The 22,700-nt window shown below is 39.0% G+C and overlaps 1 protein-coding gene across 1 annotated transcript in view; it reads left to right on the top strand.

Annotated features, from left to right (window-relative positions):
* Nucleotides 1-22,700, top strand: part of dnah9l (dynein, axonemal, heavy polypeptide 9 like) — a 329,459-nt gene that overhangs the window by 84,815 nt on the left and 221,944 nt on the right. The window contains exons 20-28 of the mRNA XM_067988173.1: nucleotides 10,347-10,433; nucleotides 10,541-10,699; nucleotides 11,882-11,965; nucleotides 12,046-12,204; nucleotides 12,315-12,437; nucleotides 12,522-12,644; nucleotides 17,640-17,864; nucleotides 18,150-18,241; nucleotides 20,879-21,005. Of these exons, the coding sequence (XP_067844274.1) occupies nucleotides 10,347-10,433; nucleotides 10,541-10,699; nucleotides 11,882-11,965; nucleotides 12,046-12,204; nucleotides 12,315-12,437; nucleotides 12,522-12,644; nucleotides 17,640-17,864; nucleotides 18,150-18,241; nucleotides 20,879-21,005 (1,179 nt within the window). The remainder of the gene's footprint in view (nucleotides 1-10,346; nucleotides 10,434-10,540; nucleotides 10,700-11,881; nucleotides 11,966-12,045; nucleotides 12,205-12,314; nucleotides 12,438-12,521; nucleotides 12,645-17,639; nucleotides 17,865-18,149; nucleotides 18,242-20,878; nucleotides 21,006-22,700) is intronic.

Genomic DNA, 22,700 nt, shown 5'->3' with positions numbered 1-22,700 from the left:
AACTTACTTGACCTCGTCCTCACCAAACTACCTGTCGCCGATGCACCTGTCCATGATAGTATTGGTAGGAATGACCACCGCACAGTCCTCGTGGAGATGAAGTCCCGTCTTCACACTGAGGACACCATCCAATGTGTTGTGTGGCACTACCACTGTGCTAAATGGGATGGATTCAGAACAGATCTAGCAGCTCAAAATTGGGCATCCATGAGGCGCAGTGGGCCATCAGCAGCAGAAGAATAGAATTCCAGCACAATCTGTAACCTCATGGCCCGGCATATTTCTCACTCTACCATTACCAACAAGGCAGGGGATCAACCCTGGTTCAATGAAGAGTGTAGAAGAGCATGCCAAGAGCAGCACCAGGCGTACCTAAAAATGAGGTGCCAACCTGGTGAAGCCACAACTCAGAACTGCATGCTAAACAGAGCTAAGCGATTCCACAACCAATGAATCAGATCAAAGCTCTGCATTCCTGCCACATCCAGTCGTGAATGGTGGTGGACAATGAAACAACCAACAGGAGGAGGAGGCTCTGTAAACATCCCCATCCTCAGTGATGGTGGAGTCCAGCACGTGAGTGCAAAAGACAAGGCTGAAGCATTTGCAACCATCTTCAGCCAGAAGTGCCGAGTGGATGATCTATCTCGGCCGCCTCCCGATATCCCCACCATCACAGAAGCCAGTCTTCAGCCAATTCGATTCACTCCACGTGATATCAAGAAACAGCTGAGTGCACTGGATACAGCAAAGGCTATGGGCCCTGACCACATCCCAGCTGTAGTGCTGAAGACTTGTGCTCCAGAACTAGCTGCGCCTCTCGCCAAGCTGTTCCAGTACAGCTACAACACTGGCATCTACTTGACAATGTGGAAAATTGCCCAGGTATGTCCTGTCCACAAAAAGCAGGACAAATCAAATCCGGCCAATTACCGCCCCATCAGTCTACTCTCGATAATCAGCAAAGTGATGGAAGGTGTCATCGACAGCGCTATCAAGCGACACTTACTCACCAATAACCTGCTCACCGATGCTCAGTTTGGGTTCCGCCAGGACCACTCGGCTCCAGACCTCATTACAGCCTTGGTCCAAACATGGACAAAAGAGCTGAATTCCAGAGGTGAGGTGCGAGTGACTGCCCTTGACATCAAGGCTGCATTTGACCGAGTGTGGCACCAAGGATCCCGAGTAAAATTGAAGTCAATGGGAATCAGGGGGAAAACTCTCCAGTGGCTGGAGTCATACCGAGCACAAAGGAAGATGGTAGTGGTTGTTGGTGGCCTATCATCTCGGCCATAGGACATTGCTGCATGACTTCCCCAAGGCAGTGTCCTAGGCCCAACCATCTTCAGCTGCTTCATCAATGACCTTCCCTCCATCATAAGGTCAGAAATGGGGATGTTCGCCAATGATTGCACAGTGTTCAGTTCCATTCGCAACCCCTCAGATAATGAAGCAGTCCGAGCCCGCATGCAGCAAGACCTGGACAACATCCAGGCTTGGGCTCATAAGTGGCAAGTAACATTCGCGCCAGACAAGTGCCAGGCAATGACCATCTCCAACAAGAGAGAGTCTAACCACCTCCCCTTGACATTCAACGGCATTACCATCGCCGAATCCCCCATCATCAACATCCTGGGGGTCACCATTGACCAGAAACTGTACTGGACCAGCCATATAAATACTGTGGCCACAAGAGCAGGCCAGAGGCTGGGTATTCTGCGGCAAGTGACTCACCTCCTGACTCCCCAAAGCCTTTCCACCATCTGCAAGGCACAATTCAGGAGTGTGATGGAATACTCTCCACTTGCCTGGATGAGTGCAGCTCCAACAACACTCAAGAAGCTCGACACCATCCAGGACAAAGCAGCCCGCTTGATTGGCACCCCATCCACCACCCTAAACATTCACTCCCTTCACCACCAGCGCACAGTGGCTGCAGTGTGTACTATCCACAGGATGCACTGCAGCAACTCGCCAAGGCTTCTTCGACAGCACCTCCCAAACCCGCGACCTCTACCACCTAGAAGGACAAGAGCAGCAGGCACATGGGAACAACACCACCTGCATGTTCCCCTCCAAGTCACACACCATCCCGACTTGGAAATATATCTCCGTTCCTTCATCGTCTTTGGGTCAAAATCCTGGAACTCACTTCCTAACAGCACTGTGGGAGAACCTTCACCACACGGACTGCAGCGGTTCAAGAAGGCGGCTCACCACCACCTTCTCAAGGACAATTCGCGATGGGCAATAAATGCCGGCCTCGCCAGCGACACCCACGTCCCATGAACAAATAAAAAAAAAGTCAGGAGGTGAGTCACTTGCCACAGAATACCCAGCCTCTGACCTGCTCTTGTAGCCGCAGTATTTATATGGCTGGTCCAGTTAAGTTTCTGGTCAATGGTGACCCGCAGAATGTTGATTATGGGGGATTTGGCGATGGTAATGCCATTGAATGTCAAGAGGAGGTGTTTAGACTCTCTCTTGTTGGAGATGGTTATTGCCTGGCACTTGTCTGGCGTGAATGTTACTTGCTTTGTTTCTTGGCTTTGTAATTATATCTGACTTAAGCTGGCGAAAACAAATGTAAAGGATAGCTGGTAGAAGAGCAGAAATCCTCTTCAATGCTTGGCTCTGCTTGTCACCATTGGCAACTTCATCTTTTACAGATCATATATCTGTCTGGTGATGGAATATTATAGACCTGTTTGAGGGATACAGAGAAAACTCCTCTCATTCCTGAACTCAGTACAATCTAAAGTCATGCAGCTCGGTTTGCCCTAATAATGGTTGAAGTACGATTTTTAGGGAATTTAGATCAGACATGTGTTATGCCCATTGCACCTCAGGATTATGAATCAATTTTTTAAAAAAAATTGCATATCGTACCAGTGATGAAACTTCATCGTGCTTCTTGAGATAGTGGAACACTGTCCAAGGGTGTTGCTGACTGGAACACACTGTACCTTAAATACAGAGAAATTAAATACATACTAAATCCAAGTTGCTGGAGCATGTGCTACAATACAGGAAGTCTGTGTTTTTGTTTTTGTTACTCCCATCAGCTTCTCTAAGCATTCTGTGTTCTCACTAATTGATCAGATACATTTTATTAGTTATTTGTCCTTGCAGTTGTGTCCAAGGATCCCAACACAAAAATATTTCAATAAACTTAAAATATGAGGAAATATTTGGAAAAAAAGTCTTGAGATAATGGGAACACTGAAATGAGGGGATGCTGTTGGTTAGGCAGTTCTGTGGAAGGGGAACTGGTGGATAGTATGCGCGTCGAGCAGTGTGGGGGCGGGTAGGAGAAAGAAATTCGTAGGAGAGCTCTCTGGAGATACTGAAGTAAGTCTTGTTAATTGGTTAGTACCAAAGGAGTTTATAACACAGAAGGAGCCCATTCAGCCCATGGGAGAAACTCAACTTACATTTGCCCGATTTTGAGGCGTAAAATTGTTGCTGGGCCGTTGAATTTCGTGTCGCGAACTCCGGCACCCGAGTTGCCCCTGTAGTATGCTTGTTGCCATATTGGTTTAGACTGCTTTTAGTTGCTCACAGCGGCTTCCTGAAAGCAGTGGGGGCCTCGTGAATATATTAAAATTATGATCCTGCACCTGGTTAAGTACCCCTTCTGCTAAATTGAACTGTGGGAGCGCTGGATACATTATTCTTAAATCCACCCACTAATCCTTGGCATCAACAGGCAGGCAGGAGGCTGCAGCACTGTTATTTAAAGGGATTCTCAGTTGCATTGAAGTAACTCTCTGGTTATTCTTTCTAAACTGCTAATAGCTCCTCTTTTTTTTGGCCGTGTTGGCTGTTCTAACTGAGTTTTAAAATTTTAGACAGTGACTTTTTGAGGCAGCAAGACAATCTCTGTGCCGGGCTTCTGCAAAAACTTATACTCTATCAATATGGGTGTGCTGCTAAGTCTGCCATTGGGGCCGTAGATTGAGGAGGAGGAGGAAGAGCAGCAAGTTAGAGCACAGAGACCTGCAACTTCTGGGAGAAGAGAGTGAAGGAGGATAGAGCGCAGGAGGCCTTACACTACGTGAGTGTACAGGAAGAGAACATCTTACCTGCACTTAACTGAGGAGCAGTTTGTCCCATAACTCCGCTTCACCAGGGAAGCTATGACAGAGCAGTGTCACCTGTTGCAGTACCAGATGCAGCCCAGCACCAGGCCACACACTTCATTGCCTGTGGCTCTGACCATCACAGTGGTCCTGAACTTCTACGCCTCAGGGTCATTCCAGTCTGCAGCAGGTGGCATTAGTCACCGTTGCAATACCGTTGTCAGAGTATTAATCATGAAATAATAGGAGCTTATAACAAGGGAAATGCAGTCACCATGGGGGACTTTAATCTGCTTATAGACTGGGCAAATCAAATTGGCAAAGGTAGTTTGGAAGACGAGTTCATGGAATGTATTCGAGATGGCTTCCTGGAGCAATACGTCATGGAACCAACCAGGGAACCGGCTATTTTAGATCTTGTATCATGTAATGAGATAGTATTAGTTAGTAATCACAGTAAAAGAACCTCTGGGGAAGAGTGATCATAATGTGATAGAATTTCACATTGAGTTTGAAAGTAACGTACTTAAGTCAGAAACGAGAGTCCTAATAAAGCCAATTGCATAGGTATGAAGGGCGAGTTGTTGAAGGTAGATTGGGAAATTAAATTAAAGGGTTTGACAGTTGAAAAGCAATGACAAACATTTAAAGAAATCTTTCAATATTCTTAACAAATATACATTCCAATGAGAAATAAAAACACCACGGGAAAAGTGATCCATACGTGGCTAACTAAAGAAGTTAGGGAGAGTATTAGATTGAAAGAAGAGGCCTATAATGTTGCCAAGAAGAGTAATAAGCCTGGGGATTGAGAGAGTTTTAGAAACCAACAAAGGACGACCAAAAAATTGATTAAAAAGGGAGAAAATAGAATATGAAAGTAAACTAGCAAGAAATATAAAAATGAATTGTAAGAGCTTCTACAAGTATGTAAAAAGGAAGAGAGTAGCAAAAGTAAACATTGGTCCCTTAGAGGCTGAGACAGGAGAAATTATAATGGGGAATCAGGAAACGTCAGATGCATTAAATAAATATTTTGTATCTGTCTTCACAGTAGAAGACACAAAAAGCACCCAAAAATAATGGGGGAACCAAGGGGTAAATGAGAATGAGGAACTTAAAACAATTAATATCACCAGAGAAAAAGTACTCGACAAACTAATGGGACTAAAAGCCAACAAATCCCCATGACCTACATCCAAGGGTTCTAAAAGAGGTGGCTGCAGTGTTAGTGGATGCATTGGTTATGATCTTCCAAAATTCTCTAGATTCTGGAACGGTCCCAGTGGACTGGAAGGTAGCAAATGTTACCCTGCTATTCAAGAAGGGAGGGAGAGAGAAAACAGGGAACTACAGGCCAGTTAGCCTGATATCGGTCATCAGGAAAATGCTGGAATCCGTTATTAAGGAAGTGGTAACAGGGCACTTAGAAAATCATAATATGATTCGGCAGAGTCAACATGGTTTTATGAAAGTGAAATCGTGTTTGACAAATTTATTAGCGTTTTTTGAGGATGTAACTAGCAGGGTAGATAAAGGGGAGCCAGTGGGTGTAGTATATTTGGATTTTCAAATGGCATTCGATAAGGTGCCACATAAAAAGTTGTTACTCAAGGTAAGGGCTCATGGGGTTGGGGGTAATATATTAGCATGGATAGAGGATTGGTTAACAGACAGAAAACAGAGAGTAGGGATATACGGGTCATTCTCAGGTTGGCCGGCTGTAACTAGTGGGGTGCCGCAAGGATCAGTGCTTGGGCCTCAGCTATTTACAATCTGTATTAATGACTTAGATGAAGGGACTGAGTGTAATGTATCCAAGTTTGCTGATGATACAAAGCTAGGTGGGAAAGTAAGCTGTGAGGAGGATACAGAGTCCTGCAAAGGGATATAGACAGGTTACGTGAGCGGGCAAGAAGGTGGCAGATGGAGTATAATGTGGGGAAATGTGAGGTTATTCACTTTGGTAGGAAGAGTAGAAAAACAGAATATTTTTTAAATGGTGAGAAACTATTAAATGTTGGTGTTGAGAGAGATTTGGGTGTCCTTGTACAAGAAACACAAAAAGTTAGTATGCAGGTACAGCAGACAATGAGGAAAGCAAATTGCATGTTGGCCTTTATTGCAAGGGGGTTGGAGTACAAGAGTAAGGAAGTCTTACTACAGTTGTACAGGGCTTTAGTGAGACCGCACCTGGAGTACTCCGTACAGTTTTGGTCTCTTTATAGAAGGAAGGATATACTTGCCTTGAAGGCGGTACAACGAAGGCTCACTAGATTAATTCCTGGGATGAGAGGGTTGTCCTATGAGGAGAGATTGAGTAGATTGGGCCTATACTCTATCGAGTTTAGAAAAATGAGAGGTGATCTCATTGAAACATATAAGATTCTGAGGGGGCTTGACAGGGTAAATGCTGAGAGATTGTCTCCCCTGGCTAGAGAGTCTAGAACTAGGGGGCATAATCACAGAATAAGTGGTTGGTCATTTAAGACTGAGCTGAGGAGGAATTTCTTCACTGAGGGTTGTGAATCTTTGGAATTCTCGACCCCAGAGGGCTGTGGATGTTCAGTCGTTGAGTAATTCAAGGCTGAGATGAATAGATATTTGGATTCTAGGGGAATCAAGGGATGTGGGGATCAGGTAGGAAAGTGGAGTTGTGGTTGAAGATCAGCCATGATCTGATTGAATGGCGGAGCAGGCTTGAGTTGGCTGTATGGCCTACTTCTGCTCTTATTTCTTATGTTCTTATATCATTAGTGCAGCAAGGGCTCCCTGATTCTCTGATGCTTCTCTGGAGGTTCTGGTTGAGGAGGCAAGCAGCAGAAAGGAGATACTGTTCTCAACAGGTGGCAGAAGGGTGTTGAGACAAGCTGCCTGGCACCAGTGGGCAAGGGTGACTGAACAGATCCCTTGTTTTTGGAAAATGAAATAAATTAGTCTTTTCAAACAAATATAGTAAAGAAACACATGACTGCTTTAAGAAACATAGGTTACATGTATTCGCAACCTCTAATACCTACATTAATGTGTCAAAAATTACTTCATACATCATTCAAATATGCTGTTTTCATTTAAGTACTAGTGTGTGAAAGTGGGAGAGAGGTCCATATCTCCAGTGAAGAATTTAGGAAGTAAATTTCCCTTAGCAATTGCAGCTGCATAAAGAATATTTTAAGTCTAAACAGTGATTTGAGAATTACAAAACATAGTAGATTTTCCAATCAGACATTTTTCTCTCGCTGCTAGATTCTCTTTCGAAAGTAAAAATAATGAGTTGATAATAGCTTTCGTGTGAAAGTTAAGTTCCAAAAAGCTGCTTAAATTCATCTTATTCTTCCATATTTTAGAATGGGTACACACTGAGCAAAGACACAATTCAAAATTATGAATAGATTTTCTGATGTCAGATTTTTAAACTGGAAAAATTTAATTATTTAATGTTTTCCCACAATATTGTGAAGGGTTACAAACGGAGGGTGTTGGCATGCAGGCTCTTTCTGAAGTAAAGAACAAGAACCTAATAGTTTTAATGTGAAATTTTACCTGAATAAAGAAAGAACTTGCCTTTCACGATATCAGGACAACCCAAAGCGCTTTACAGCCAATTAAGCACTTTTGGAATGTAGTCACTGTTGTAATGTAGGAAACACGGCAGCCAATTTTCACACAGGAAGGTCCCACAAACAACAATGAAATAAATGACCAGATAATTTGTTTTGGTGATGTTGCTTGAGGGATAAATATTGGCCAGGACACCATGGAGAACACCCCTCCTGCTCTTAATGCATGTTGGGAAATTTTGCACACTGAAACATGCTCAGACGGCAGCCACAGAGTTATAGCTGTGTGAAAAATATTAATGGCAAGCATAAGCTTTTGAGAAAGACTGAAGCTTTGAAGTATAATGTTTAATGAAGATATATTAAAAGACACAAAAGATAATTGAGTAAATTTAATAATGTTATGATGAAATATGTAATTTTAAAATTTTGATTACAACTTTATTAATTTACTGAAGGGAAAAGTGATGGACAAAAGGATTTGGAAATTTATTTTGAGTGATTTAAATGGTTCTCCTGGCTGGTTGTTAAAGATTAATTGTTTTCATACATTATGTTTCTCATTTGTAATTTTCTAGCTGCTTTCTTTGCATTTGATTCACTACCTTATCAGCTCTGAGTTGCTGTTTTCTAAACATTGCAACAGGAAGTAAGTTTTATACTTAGGAAGAATACAGCATATGCAAGATTTTCAATATGTTACAGTAAACCTTCTGTGTCACTTACAACAACAACTTGCATTTATATAGCTCTTTTAACATAGTAAAATGTCCCAAGACGATGACTTGGAGTATATGCTGTTTTATCCCATTTAACATATTATTAGAGCCACTGATTTATGGTGATTTAAATAAGTCAAATTGCATTTTTATTGGAATATTTTGGGAATGTCAGTGATATTTTCAGGCTCAAATGCCATGATTGAGTGCATATTTGTGCATAATGTGTTTAATAAGAGGAAGATTATATGGTGTAATGGAGAATATATTTTTGTAATGGTATATTTAGGTGTTGGGAATAAATGGATTTTAGCTAGAGATAATAAAGAAAAAATAAAATAGAATAAAAGGTAGAGAGAAATTATATAGACATTGAAATTAGACTAATTGAAAAATAAGATTAAATTGTTTATTGAAAGTTTTTTTTATATAATTGTAGAGGTTTAGGATTAAAAGGAGTGGGAGTTAAATTAATGTGAAATATGTGAAACGATTTACAATGCCATCTTTCAGATGAGATGTTAAACAAATGACCTGGCTCCCTCTTCGGGTGGACATTAAGGATTCCCTGGCACTATTCAAAGAAGAGCAGGGAGTTCTTTTGGTATCTCAAAAATAGATTAGCTTGACATTCATTTTATTTGCTGTTTGTGGGTCCTCGCTATGCACAAATTGGCTGTCACCTTTGACTATATAACAACAGCAAAAGTAATTTATTGGCTGTGAAGTACTTTGGAACATCCTGAGTGTATGAAAGGCATTATATAAATTGAACTTATTTCCTACTTTCCTTTTCTAATGTTGGGAAATGGCGTCTGAGGAGATTGGAATTGGTGACCAGAGGCCTGAGCTGGGAAGTGGGAACATGTGGAACAGGGTGGGCAAACATTGGCAAAGAGGTGCCTATATGTCTAAGAGTGGGGATGGGTAGCTTCGATCCCAAGGCCCTGCTACAGTGTGGGTGATTAGACCTATGGGTAGGAAGGTCCAGGCCCAGGCCCATGGAGACAGCAAACTTAGCTAGCAGTGGCAAAAAATAAAAGTTAAATAAATTTAAAATAAAAAAACAAACCTGCAGAGAATGCTAGTCCAGGATAGGTAAAAAAGGAAAAAACTTAAATAAAAAGTTTGAGAGGAACAGACTGGGAGCTAGTGCTTGGAGGAAAAGCAGTGCTACTTAGTGTTGGGAGGATTGAAGGCAAGTCTAATGATACAGTTAAAGTAATACCCAGGGGTGACACCCAGGCATGGCAGAAGAGTGTGACAAACAAATTGAAATAGGAAGGGAATGTGCTAAACAGGAAGTACTTACTTGGAGGGCTTATACTATTGATAGATATATTGGGATATTGATATAGATAATTACGGGTATAAAGTCAGATTTTGTATTGTATATCCTATTTATTGAACAAAATCCTTTATTCCTAAATTTCTGTACTTGATGACACTGACTGAAATCAATGCTGCTATCACAGATCTCATAGCTACTTTCTCTTTCTACAGACAGAAAGTGAGACAGCTCATTCACTCAGTCTCAGTGGGTATTGGGGTCATGTGATTTAGAGAATCTGTTCTTCTGCCTCCGTAATCCTGGTAGTTAAATGCTACCATCTCATTCACAGTCTTCTTGACATTAAACTTTTACCTGACATCCTGCTAAGTTCTCTTACTTCAAGTTATTGTAATTAATTGCTTAGCCATAACTTCCATGATTCTGCCCAATGTTAATTAATCATGTTCAATTGCTGTTGTCCGTACATTTTTCCCTTTCCCTCCTGCACCTTCTATTTCTCCTCCCCCAACAGCAATGTGCACATTCACTCCTTGTTACTAGCACTTTGATCCACTAATACTTTGCATTTGAAATTAATTGATGGAAAAGTTAAATGATCATTGCAGTGTGAGAATTATGTGTTTTAGTTTAAAAGCATTTGTGGTGCTTGATAAAGGGAATGTCATTGGTTGTTCTGTTTCTTTTTAAGGCAAACCAATGCAAGTTCAGAGAACAATTTAGGAATGAAGCCATTTTTAGGTTCAGTGCACACAATCCTTATACACTTTTAGACAAGGTGAGAGCACAGTTGACATCAATTTACATAAGAGTTTTTTGCAATGCATTAATAATTGTTATAGTTGTTTATCTGATGCAATCTGATTGTTCTCCTAAATGTTGTAGACACATTGGCATATCACCAAACTAGAAGCAGAGATGCACAGTCTTCAGGAAACAGCTGAGCTATTTGAAGTGAACGTATCAGATTATAAACAACTAAAGCAATGCTGTTTGGATATTGTTCTATTGAAGTCTGTCTGGGACATGTATTTTTTTGTTCAGGTAGGTTTGAATCTTTAACCTGCAATAGCAAAGGTTAATGAATAAATAAATATACACTTAAATTGTTTATTAAGTTAGTAAACTTTGCTTAGAGGCTTATGTGGGACCAGTTCACAGTGCTAGCAATGAAAGATGAGATGCTATGTTCAAGATTTCTGACTATTTTGCCATGCAAGGATCCTGGTATAGCTTTAAAAAAAATTAAAATTTTATTCTTAAGTCAAATTTTTCTCGCAACACTAAATTCACAGTGTCTATTCAGATTGCTTGAGACCATGGAAGTTCATTTAAAAGAAAGCAAATGCCAGTGAAGATTTGGTGATTGGAATGCCCCATTTATTTGAGCTCAGCAGGAGTTAGTTTCAAAGAGCCTACACTTAGCGTGGGGGCTAGCTTGTTTAATTGGCAGCCCTACTGGTCAACGCCTGGACTGTGAGAGGGTCAGAGGCCAATTTGCTGGCTTCCTGTCTAGCGAGAGAACAAAAGAAAAGGGAACACATGCTTCAGCTCAGTTCTGAAAGATCTGGGAACGGAACCAAACCTGGTAAGAGAAAGCGCTCTCCTCTTATGATAGAGCTGACCAGACCCAGAGGAAACCTCGGTCAGAAAGCTTGCTTTCCTACTAACGTGGACAGTATAGCGACCTTTATTATTTTCTTTGTTGCGAGGAGTGATACTGCAATTAAGTCAAAGTACAATGAGATTTACCATAGTTGTTACTCTGCCCGTTCACTTAACAATTATAAAATCAGTTTATTTCCATTAGGCCTCATTTCACTATAGTGTTAATCAGTATGCCTTTTGGAAGATTAGAAAAACCATGTGGAGGCATGTGTGAGATCACAATATCCAGTTCACATAACGAGGGCTTTCATCCAACAACTTCTTCTGATGCCATTTTAGGGGATATACTGTCATGCTGAAAGTGAGTGAGTGATATGCCACTTCATATAGAGATTGCTGTAATTATGGTGCTAGGTTGTAAAGCAGTTGAATGTGGCAAATTTATGGCTGCACCAGTGACAATAAAAGTTTCATCATAATATCATTGTACCAGAGTTTGATAACCTGTTTAGATAAATTTGTTAACTGGTGTGAATGTATTATAATTGTTGCCAGATCTTTTGTAATTTTACATGCTTCAAAGAATAATATCTTTATTTCAATTTTTTTTTGTTCCAGGCTAGCATTGATGATTGGACCAAAACACAGTGGAAACAAATAAATGTCGAACAAATGGATATGGAACTGCGAAGATTTGCAAAGGTATGAATGATCTGAATGTAAATTGATTGCGTGGAATATGCATAACGCCGTTGTTTTAAAAGCTCTGCTTTTCCTAGTAGGAGATGAAAACTCTTGATAAGGAGGTTCGAGTATGGGATATCTATGTCGGATTAGCGTCTACTGTTAAAAATATGCTGACTTCGCTTCGGGCTGTTACTGAGTTGCAGAATCCTGCAGTCAGGGTGAGGCACTGGCAGCAATTAATGAATGCAACAGGGGTAAGTCACCAGATTTTTGCTGTCTGTGTAATGTTGATTTATTTTTGTTTCCTAAAAGCAAGCTTAATTTTTCTTCCTAAATCAATCTGAGCCTGTATTTATTCTGACAGGTCAACTTTGTCATGGATGCAGACACCACCCTGGGGGACTTGTTAGCTCTGCAGCTGCACAGAGTAGAAGAGGAAGTGAAAAACATAGTGGACAAAGCAGTAAAGGAAATGGCAATTGAAAAGGTGAAACATGTATTTTTGTTTGTGATCACAACTCTTTGGCAATAGCATGCAAAATAAAGAGTGAAAAACATGCTGCTTTTTCAGGTGCTGGCAGAGATTAGTCAAATATGGAGTGCAATGGAGTTTTCATATGAAAAGCACCACAGTACAGGAACGCCTTTGCTCAAATCTGATGAGAATCTTATTGAAACGCTGGAAGATAATCAGGTGCTGATTTACAGTTAGCTTTTTTTCAGAAAAACGTTCTGAATTGCTGGAAATAGATTAATTCTTTCATTGTTCTGTATAATTTGTAAATAGTTTTAGCCACGTGTTTGGGGCAGATTTCAAAAACTTGGCCGGGCCCAGTTAAAAGGTTCAAAACAATTTATCCATGGGGATTTATAGGTATAGTCACTACCAGTACATTCTAATTAAAAAAAATAATTTTTCACAGTTAAACCTGTTGCTGTTGATCCTGAGTGAACTTTAGTCTGATTATGTTGATGCTTAAACCTCTTGGGATGATATTGTTATAAACTGGATAGCCAAGTGGTGAAGGATAGAATTCTAGAGCCGGGTCTTCAGTTCCATCCAAGCCTTTGTTCAGAGATTTCCCCCTTACACACACCACTCCCTAGATAAGCTCTCATATAAAAAGGATACATGAGAGTCCCCAATTGACACACATCACCTGAATACAATTAATACTAGTTGATATAAATCACATGATACAATTAACAGGTAGTACTGCCATATATTTTAGGATTGTTTGTAAGATGAAAGTACATTAGTAGAATTTAATTGATTTATTGTTCAAGGCAGGTAAAATGGTTTATTTAAAAAGTTTGGATGATGTGAAGAAGGTAATTATAGTATGTGTTCCAGGCCACAAACATTCAATGCTTTCAGTCCTTTGATGTAAAAGTGCCTTTATGCATTTTGTTGGTAAATTCTTTACAAAGCCACTGGTACCAATTGATATTATGCATTTTGTTGTGATTATAGAAAGCTCCGTAACACTTCAAGAAAGTTCAAGTATGTTTTAAAAAAGAATTTACACAAAAGTCAAAATTTTCCCTGTTCCTGAGGGTTGAGTTTTCTTTAAGTATATTGAACTATTAGTATACTTCAGTTGACAGCCATCTTGAGAACTCGTATGCTCAGGTGAAGTATTTCTGAAATGTGCAATCGTATTTTAATACTAATTTCCTTAGTATTACATAATAAAATTAATGACGTGATAGGTCATGCCATTCAAACTTACTGGAATTCTTTGAGGGGAAACTAAACTAGTGGATGAGGATAATCCAATAGATGTAGTTTACTTGGATTTCAAAAGGGAATTGACAATTTCCTCATGTGCTGTCAATAAGGAATAGTTGGCAGATTGTTTAGATTGATTGAGAACTGGCTAGGCAACAGAAGATGATAAATTAAAAATGTCCTGCCTGGGAAAAAGTTCACCTGAGGAAGGAGGAAGCCTCCGAAAGCTTGTGAATTTCAAATAAAATTGCTGGACTATAACTTGGTGTTGTAAAATTGTTTACAATTGTCAACCCCAGTCCATCACCGGCATCTCCACATCATGGGAAAAAGTAGCCAGCGATATTCTGCAGGGGTCTGTTCGAGGACTCTACAATTTACAGTATCGATGAATAGCATGGAACATTATTATTGTTAGATTTGCCATTAACACACAGCTTTATGGGCAAGTAATAAGAAAAAAATAATCAACAGAAAGGAGGGCTGAACTATCTTCAGAGATTTGGACCAATTAGGTTGATGGGGTGAGATGTGGCTAAATATAGGATAATGAATACTTTAAAAAAAATACAGATACATTAGAAAAAATTCAGAGAAAAGTGTTCCTGTTGATTCCAGCCTTTAAGGGACTAAGTAATGAAGAAAGGTTCAAGCGACAAAATGTATTTTTGCACGAGAAAATAAGCCAGAGAGATCTGATACTGGTAATGAAAGTCTTGAGTAAGGTTAAACATGAAAAAAACACACTTTTTCCCACAGTATAATGCATATGTGGAACAACTTCCCAACAAAGGTAATTGATTCGGAGTCAACAAACAGCTAAATCAATGTCCGTTAAGAAATGATATTGAGATATTAACAACACTACTCGGTTGTATTTTAACGATCGGATGTCATGGGATGAAATGATTGTTCCCTAAAGTATGGGGTCAACAGGTAATGTGGGAGAAAAGTCCATGATGGAATAATCCTATATTCAGTGGGGCAGGTGGAGCATGTTTCAGTGGGGGAGCATTTGGGGAACAGTGATCATAATATCATTTGGTTTAGAATAGTTATGGAAAAGGACTAGGGACAATCAAATGTGAAAATACTTAATAGGAAGAGGGCTAATTTCAGTGAGTTAAAAAGGGATCTTGCCCAAGTGGATTGGAATCAAAAATTGGTAGGCAAAACAGTAATTGAACAATGGGAAGCTTTCAAGAAAGAGTTGATTCGGATACAGAGAAGACACATTCCTATAGGGGGAAAGGAAGGGTACCCAAAGCTAGAGGTCCCTGGATGACTAAAGATTTAGAGATTAAAATGAAACAGAAAAAGGAGGCTTATGACAAATGTAAGGTTCATAATACAGTGGAGAACCAGGCTGAATCCAGAAAGTACAGAGGAGATCTAAAAAAGGGAATAAGAGGGGCAAGGAGAGAGTATGAGACTAGATTAGCGGCTAACATGAAAGGAAACCCAAAAGTCTTTTATAAAGATATAAATAGTAAAAGGGTAGTCAAAGGAAGTGTGGGATTGATTAGGGATAAAAAGATCAGCTTGAGGAGGCAGAGGGCATGGCTGAGGTAGTAAATGAATATTTCGCATCTGTCTTCACTAGAGAAGAGGATGTGCCATTGTAGCAGTAAAGGAGGAGGTTGTAGTGATATTGGATAGGATAAAAATAGATAAAGATGAGGTACTTAAAAAAAAAAAATTTAAAAAAAATTGACAGTACTCAAAGTAGAAAAGTCACCCAGTCCAGATGGGATGCATCCTAGGTTGCTGAGGAAAGTAAGGGTGGAAATTGCAGAGGTTCTGGTCACAGTCTTCCAGTCCTCCTTAGAAATAGATATGGGATGGTACTGGAGGATTGCAAATGTTACACCCCTGTTCAAAAAGGGGGCGAGGGATAAATCCAGCAATTACAGGCCAATTAGCCTAACGAAGGTGGTGGGGAAACTTTTAGAGACAATCATCTGGGACAAAATTAATTGGCACTTGGAGAAGTATGGGCTAATAAATGAAAGTCAGCACGGATTTGTTAAAGGAAAATCGTGTTTGACTAACTTGATTGAGTTCTTTGATGAAGTAACAGAGAGGGTTGATGAGGGTAGTGCAGTTGATATTGTGTATATGGACTTTCAAAAGGCATTTGATAAAGTACCACATAATAGACTTGTTAGCAAAATTAAAGCCCATGGGATTAAAGGGATGGTGGCAGTGTAGATACAAAATTGGCTAGGAGACAGAAAGCAGATTAGCAGTGACCGGTTGTTTTTCAGACAGGAGGGAAGTATACAGTGGTGTTCCGCAGGGGTCAGTATTAGGACTACTACTCTTTTTGATATATATTAATGACCTTTACTTGGGTATGAGGTATAATTTCAAAGTTTGCAGATGACACGAAATACAGAATTGTAGTAAACAATGTGGAGGATAGTAACAGACTTCAGGAGGACATAGACAGACTGGTGAAATGGGCAGACACATGGCAGATGAAAATTAACGCAGAGAAGTGTGAAGTGATACATTTTGGTAGGAAGAATAAGGAGAGGCAATATAAACTAAATGGTACAATTTTAAAGGGAGTGCAGGATCAGAGACCTGGGGATGCACATATACAAATCTTTGAAGGTGGCAGGACAAGTTGAGAAGGCCTTTTTAAAAAAAAAAAGCATTTGGGATTCTGGGCTTTATTAAGAGGCATAAAGTACAAAAGCAAGGAAGTTATGCTAAACCTTCATAAAATACTGGTTAGGCCTCAGCTGGAGTATTGTGTTCAATTCTGGGCACCATACTTTAGGAAGGATGTCAAAGCCTTTGAGCGGGTGCAGAAGAGATTTACTAGAATAATACCAGGGATGAGGGACTTCAGTTATGTGGAGAGACTGGAGAAGCTGGGGTTGTTCTCCTTAGAACAAGAAAGTTAAGAGGAGATTTGATAGAGATGTTCAAAATCATGAACGTTTTTGATAGAGTAAATAAGGAGAATCTGCTTCCAATGGTAAAAGGGTTGGTAACGAGAGGACACAGATTTAAGGTTATCGGCAAAAGAGCCAGAGGTGACATGAGGAAACATTTTTTTAAGTAGCGAGTTGTAATGATCTGGAATGCACTGCCTGAAAGAGTGGTGGAAGCAGATTCAATAATAACTTTCAAAAGGAATTGGATAAATACTTGAAGGGAAAAAATTTACATGGGATTTGGACTAATTGGATAGCTCTTTCAAAGAGCTGGCAGAGGCAGGATGGGCTGAATGGCCTCCTCCTGTGCTGCACCTACTATGATGCTATAATACTGTGATGCATGTACTCTGGATGGAATAGGTTTGATGGGCTGAATGTCCTTTTCATAATCTGGATTTTCTTATGTTCTTATTGTAACAGCTTATAGCAATAATCAGTGGAAATTTTTGTCACCTCTTTACACACATAAAATGTGTAGCAAATGCAGTGTTTTTAAATCTTATTACAATACAGCTTAGAGCTGCAATTTATGGTGAGCTGAGTCAGTTTGGGTTTAATATGTTTGTGGGGTTCCAAATGTAATTAGATTAATGAATCGATCTTCTCCCCACACCAATAAGCTACTAATTGTTCAAAAACATTAACAATAAGTATAATTTATCATAGTTTTTATTCATAGTCCACAGCCTCATATGCTCAGCACATGAAGACATATATTTGCATTTGCAGTAAACAAGTGTGGCTTTGGTGGTTCTATAACAGCTTTACCCATGGTAATATCTGTTGTAATCTGGTCACCTGCCAGGTGGCACCAATACTAATTGCAGTTAACTTTTAAAACCACATTTATAATCCACTGAAGCTTTTCCCAAAAATTCTTACAGCAACAACATGTTAAAGATGATAAATGAAAAATTCTTAATGCTTGTATGTTTGTAGCTTATTACCACTGCTAGTTATATAAAGCAAAAAATCTGACCCTTGTGTTCCTTGCTGAGATTTATAGGTCCAGCTGCAAAACATTTTGATGAGCAAATATGTAGACTATTTCTTGGTGGATGTCAGTAGTTGGCAAAAGAAACTAATGATTAGTGATTTAGTCATCTCTATTTGGATGGAAGTACAGCAGACATGGGCTCACTTGCAGAGCATTTTCACTGGTTCTGAGGACATTCGAAATCAGCTTTCTCAAGATGCCAAACGATTTGATGAAATTGACTTGAATTTCAAGGTACTTTCTAATCTTGACTGATGAGCTAACTCAGTTTTATATTGTTGTCTCCGTGTTGATGCTGCACGATTTGTTTCTTATAAAGACGATTAAGATAATCATTCCATTTTCTTTAGAAACTAAATAATTTTTGTTGTATCAAAATGAATTCTAGAAAGAGCGTGCATTTATATAGATTACTTTTAAAGTGCAACCATTGATACTATGTCGGCTAACAAAATTAATTCTACTCTACTATTCTATATGTGTAGATATTAAAATGACTTTTAGCTCTTTCCATTTTAGGACCTAATGGCTATGACTGTTAAGACAAGGAAAGTAGTTGAAGCAACAAACAATCTGGGATTACTGGAAAAATTAGAAGCTCTTCAACAAAGGTAACAACCTCTCATTAACATTGTGATGACATTCCCAGCAATCTATAGTAAGACAGTTTTGCATCAGTTCATTTTATTAGTTGTATATTGAATAATTACTAGTTGATCTCTTGCGATGTTGCTCTTATTAAAATAAATCTTCCATCTGCACTCGATTATTGCCCGCACAACTTAACTTCCTGCTGCCACGTTTTTGTCACACATCATGTGCTAAATCTTTTCGTTATAATTTCCTATGTCCACATTTACAATGGGTTTTGCCTATGTAAACCCATCACTCTGAGCAATTTAGCCACTAGGTTCCCAAAGATCCTTTAAAATTAATCTTAAGAAAAAATAATAAATCAAAAAATTTTCAGAAAACATTTTGGGGGTGTAGATAATACAGTGCCATATGGTGATCAAATTGTAATTATAGGTGATGAATTGCAAAGGCATTTTTCATTATAAATGTGAACATAGCAATTCATAATGGAAAATATTTGACGCAAAGGGTGATGAAGAGAGTGACAACAGGAATAGGTGGCTCTGTGGAGCAAATTTCTGAAGTCTTTCTCCCAACTCTGTCACCATCTTATTTTTCTACTATTAAATAAACTTAACTTTTTACATTTTCTATGTGTCACTTTGTAAATATTTAAAATATTTAACTTATTGTTTTTTTCCTTCTTCCATTCCACTTTCGGTTGCCAACCTGCCTGCTTTCCTACCCCCATTAACAGCCCTGCCCCCTAGTGCTCCACTGTTGGATCCCGCCTTCTCTCTTCTGCCAGGGCTCCTTCACACCCTAGGCATCTTCTTTTCATGGTCTCCATCTGCTCTGATGGCTCAGGTTTCCCACTGCTGTGATCTTTTCCTCACCTGACCCATTCTGATGCCAGCTCTTTTGTTATAGGCCTCTTTGATCTTCGCCTGTAAACCAACACTTCAGTTCAAACATCACAATGATGACCCCTCCAGCAGCGCGGGGATCTCAAAATCAGAACCGTTTTGTAATTCTCCACTTATACGTTATCTGTTGTTACAGATTTGCAGCTTTGTTTCATTTTTAGAATGGCAGAGAAATAACTTTATAAAATGTGCAGTTTTGCAAATATTAATTCCATTTTTGCATATTGACCTTCATCAAGCCCGTGTTATAGGAAACAACAGCAACTTATATACTGCTTTTAAAGTAGAAAATGTCCCAAAATGCTTTACAGAAGAGAGAGAAAAAATATAGGTAAAGGAACAGGCACCAAGCCATAGAGGGAGTGTAAGGATAGGTGACTAAAAACTTAGTCCAAAATATGGGTTTTGAGAAGTATTTTGAGATTGGAGAGGTAGACAGCTTTAGGGAGAGAGTTCCAGAGAGTAAGTCTGAGGTAGTTGAAGGCTCTGTCACTACTGCTGGGGCACAGAGAGAGTGGGATGCACAGAAGGCCAGAATTGGAGCATGGAATGGTGCAAGAGAGAATATATAAAGCTGGAGGAGTTTACAAAAATAAGATGGGCTAAGGCTGTGGAAAGATTTGGAAATCCTTAGTTATTTATTGTGGACCACTAATTAACTGTACTCATATATTTTATTGCTTAGATCAACATTGTGTAATTATGTTGCAGCATTGGGTACTGTGGACATTTTTTAACGTATATTTTTATAAAGAAATAGTACTCAACAAAGTGAGGCATGTTTGTTTTGAAGGATATAATATTTTGCAATTTTGGCAAGGAATCTCATTGACAAGTATGTCATGGCTGGATGCAGGATAAAATTCCTATTCTGCTTCAGCAATGTGTCTTAGTCCCATCTTCAGAAGAACACCTTCTACTCTACCAATGTTTTTTTTCCCATTTTCTACTCTTAAAGCCGCTCCGAGATTCCCTGTTTGTGACAAATTGTCAGTCTGAGTTGTGGGCTTGGACCTTTTTGGAACTGGATTACCTAAATACATTTTATAGTGTATATTTACAGCTGTTGTAGAGAGACCTTCATCACTTGTCTGGGCAAGATTCAAACCCTTGTTAACCCACTGCATCAATTATTTCACCCCCACCCAATTATTTTTCAGACTTAATTCCTTTACCCTCAATTTAAAAATAAATCTCAGTTTTAGTATTTTTCCTTTCATGTACCACATTTGCCGAGTATGTTCACATTGAACCACCCCTACTTATTCTGGCCCTGTGACAGTTGGGAGCAATGTGTGCACAAAACTGAAAAACTAATAAAGCTTCAATGTTTTGGCCCACTTTACCCTGAGGGGGGAAATACTGAGCTCACACATATACATAGCTACTTTCTCCAAAAATAATATTTTTCAATTATTTTTTCTCAACCTTCGCTATGTTTTAGGGGTTAGAATTGAAGATGTCCCAAAGAAGCTATGAGTTAAAGTAGTTAAGTAAGCTGTCATGGACTAGATTATTTGAGAAAAGGGCATTTTTAAAATTTTACTTTGTGATACATAACTGGTTTAATTTTAGTATTTTGTAATTGAGCTCAATTTTAAATATAGTGGAACCAAATTTTACTTTTCATAATTTCAATGCTCTGATAAAGCCCAACCTGCTTAAAAAAAAAACATTTCAAACTTTGTAATACTGGGAGCAATTATTTTAATAACATAATTGTAAATTTTCGTAATCTTTTTGCAGACTGACTCTCTGTGAGAAAGCTTTAGCTGAATATCTTGAGACAAAACGACTCACATTTCCAAGATTTTACTTTGTTTCTGCAATGGATTTATTAGAAATTATTTCCAAAGGAAGTCAACCAAGACAGGTAAAGATTTCTCTCATACACTATACACACTGCACATCCTGAGAATTAATGGGGTGAAATTCAACTTCAATGAGAGTGCAAAATGGGTCAATGTAAAGTAAAATCAGGTGGGGTATATAATGGGAGCCAATTCACTACCGCCCATTTTGTACCCCTACTGAATTTTACCCCAATGTCTTGCTGGATTTCACAGAGCCAAAGATTATTTAATGAATTTGCTGGATTGCATTGACTGAGGCAGACATTAATTAATTTGTTGGATTCTTTTGTAAGTTATTTAATGAATTAGATGGATTGCATTCACTGAGCGACACATTATGTAGTAATTTGATTATCTCAGTAACAAATTATATAACAAATTTATGGGATTTGATTCACTCAGTCAGACATCATTTAATAAATTCACTTGGATCTCATTCAATTTTTTTATACATAATTTAATGAGTTTTCTGGGTTCAACTAACTGGGGAACAGATTATCTAATGAATTTGTTGCGTTTGATTCACTCCGCCAGACATAACTTAATGAAGCAAAAACAGAAAATGCTGGAAACGCTCAGTAGGTCAGTCCACATCTGTGAAGAGAACAGTCAATTGAACGGTTGATATGTGGACCCTCTGATCTGATGAAGGGTCCACACCAAAACATTAACTTGTCTGTTCTCTCCAGAGATGCTGACTGACCTGCTACCTGTTTGCAGCATTTTCTGATTTTGTTTCGGATTTCCGGCATCTTCAGTTTTTTTGCTTTTTTTTTCATAATTTAATGAATTCGCTGGATTCCAGCCATAGAAAATTGAATGAATTTGATGAATTGGATTGATTTACCAAGAGATCATTTAATGACATTCATTCAGACACAGAAAATATAATGGATTCATTGGATTTGATTCACTCAGCCAGACATTATTTAAAGAATTTGCTGGATTCCATTCACTGAGGCACAGATAATTTAATGAATTCAGAGGATTGGAGTGAATTACGATGAGATTATTTAATGACATTCAGGAAATGGCAGGGAATTTGGACAATACTCACTGGGGAGTTTTTGGATTCAATGTTATTCCACATAGGAGACCTGACTGAATAATTGATGAGTTGTAGAGCTAGTTGTGGGAGAGGGAGCAGCAACACTTTGAAAATAAGTGAAACATAGCTAGAGGGAAACTGTAATAATCCACAATGGGGCCAAATAGGGGAGTCAGAGGCCTACTGAAATAGGACTGGGACCAGAATGATATGAGGCCTGCAAAATGTGGATTGAGAGCAGAAGCAGCATAGTAAGTTTACACGGGAGGTTTTCTGTTATAAATAAGGTTACCTTCATTTATAATGGAAAAAGTTGGCAAAAAATGGTGCAAAAATTTGACACCAGGCAGTAAAGTTTTGTAGGCAGGAAATGCAAGCAGATGTAAAGATTTTTAATATATATTTTTTTTTCAGTCACTGAAATGTAAGTTACTCGGTTGAAGCCAAAATAAAGTTTCAAGTAAAATAAAAAAAATTAAAAATGTCATAATAACATGATTTATATTTAAACACTGAGTTCTCTTTTGTGTCTTTTAATACCTTCATTCCCAGTGCTCCCTGACCCAGAACCATCCCCAATATTCTCAGTCCCTAAGATCATCCTTCCCAGATGCTCCCAAGAGCCTTCTCCTAGTGATCTCTGAACATTCTAGAAATACATTAAAAA

Source organism: Heptranchias perlo, chromosome 7, assembly GCF_035084215.1.
Source record: "Heptranchias perlo isolate sHepPer1 chromosome 7, sHepPer1.hap1, whole genome shotgun sequence".
In the NCBI taxonomy this organism is placed as follows: domain Eukaryota; kingdom Metazoa; phylum Chordata; class Chondrichthyes; order Hexanchiformes; family Hexanchidae; genus Heptranchias; species Heptranchias perlo.
Note: the sequence above shows the minus strand (reverse complement) of the source record. Positions and strands in the feature narration are given on the sequence as shown.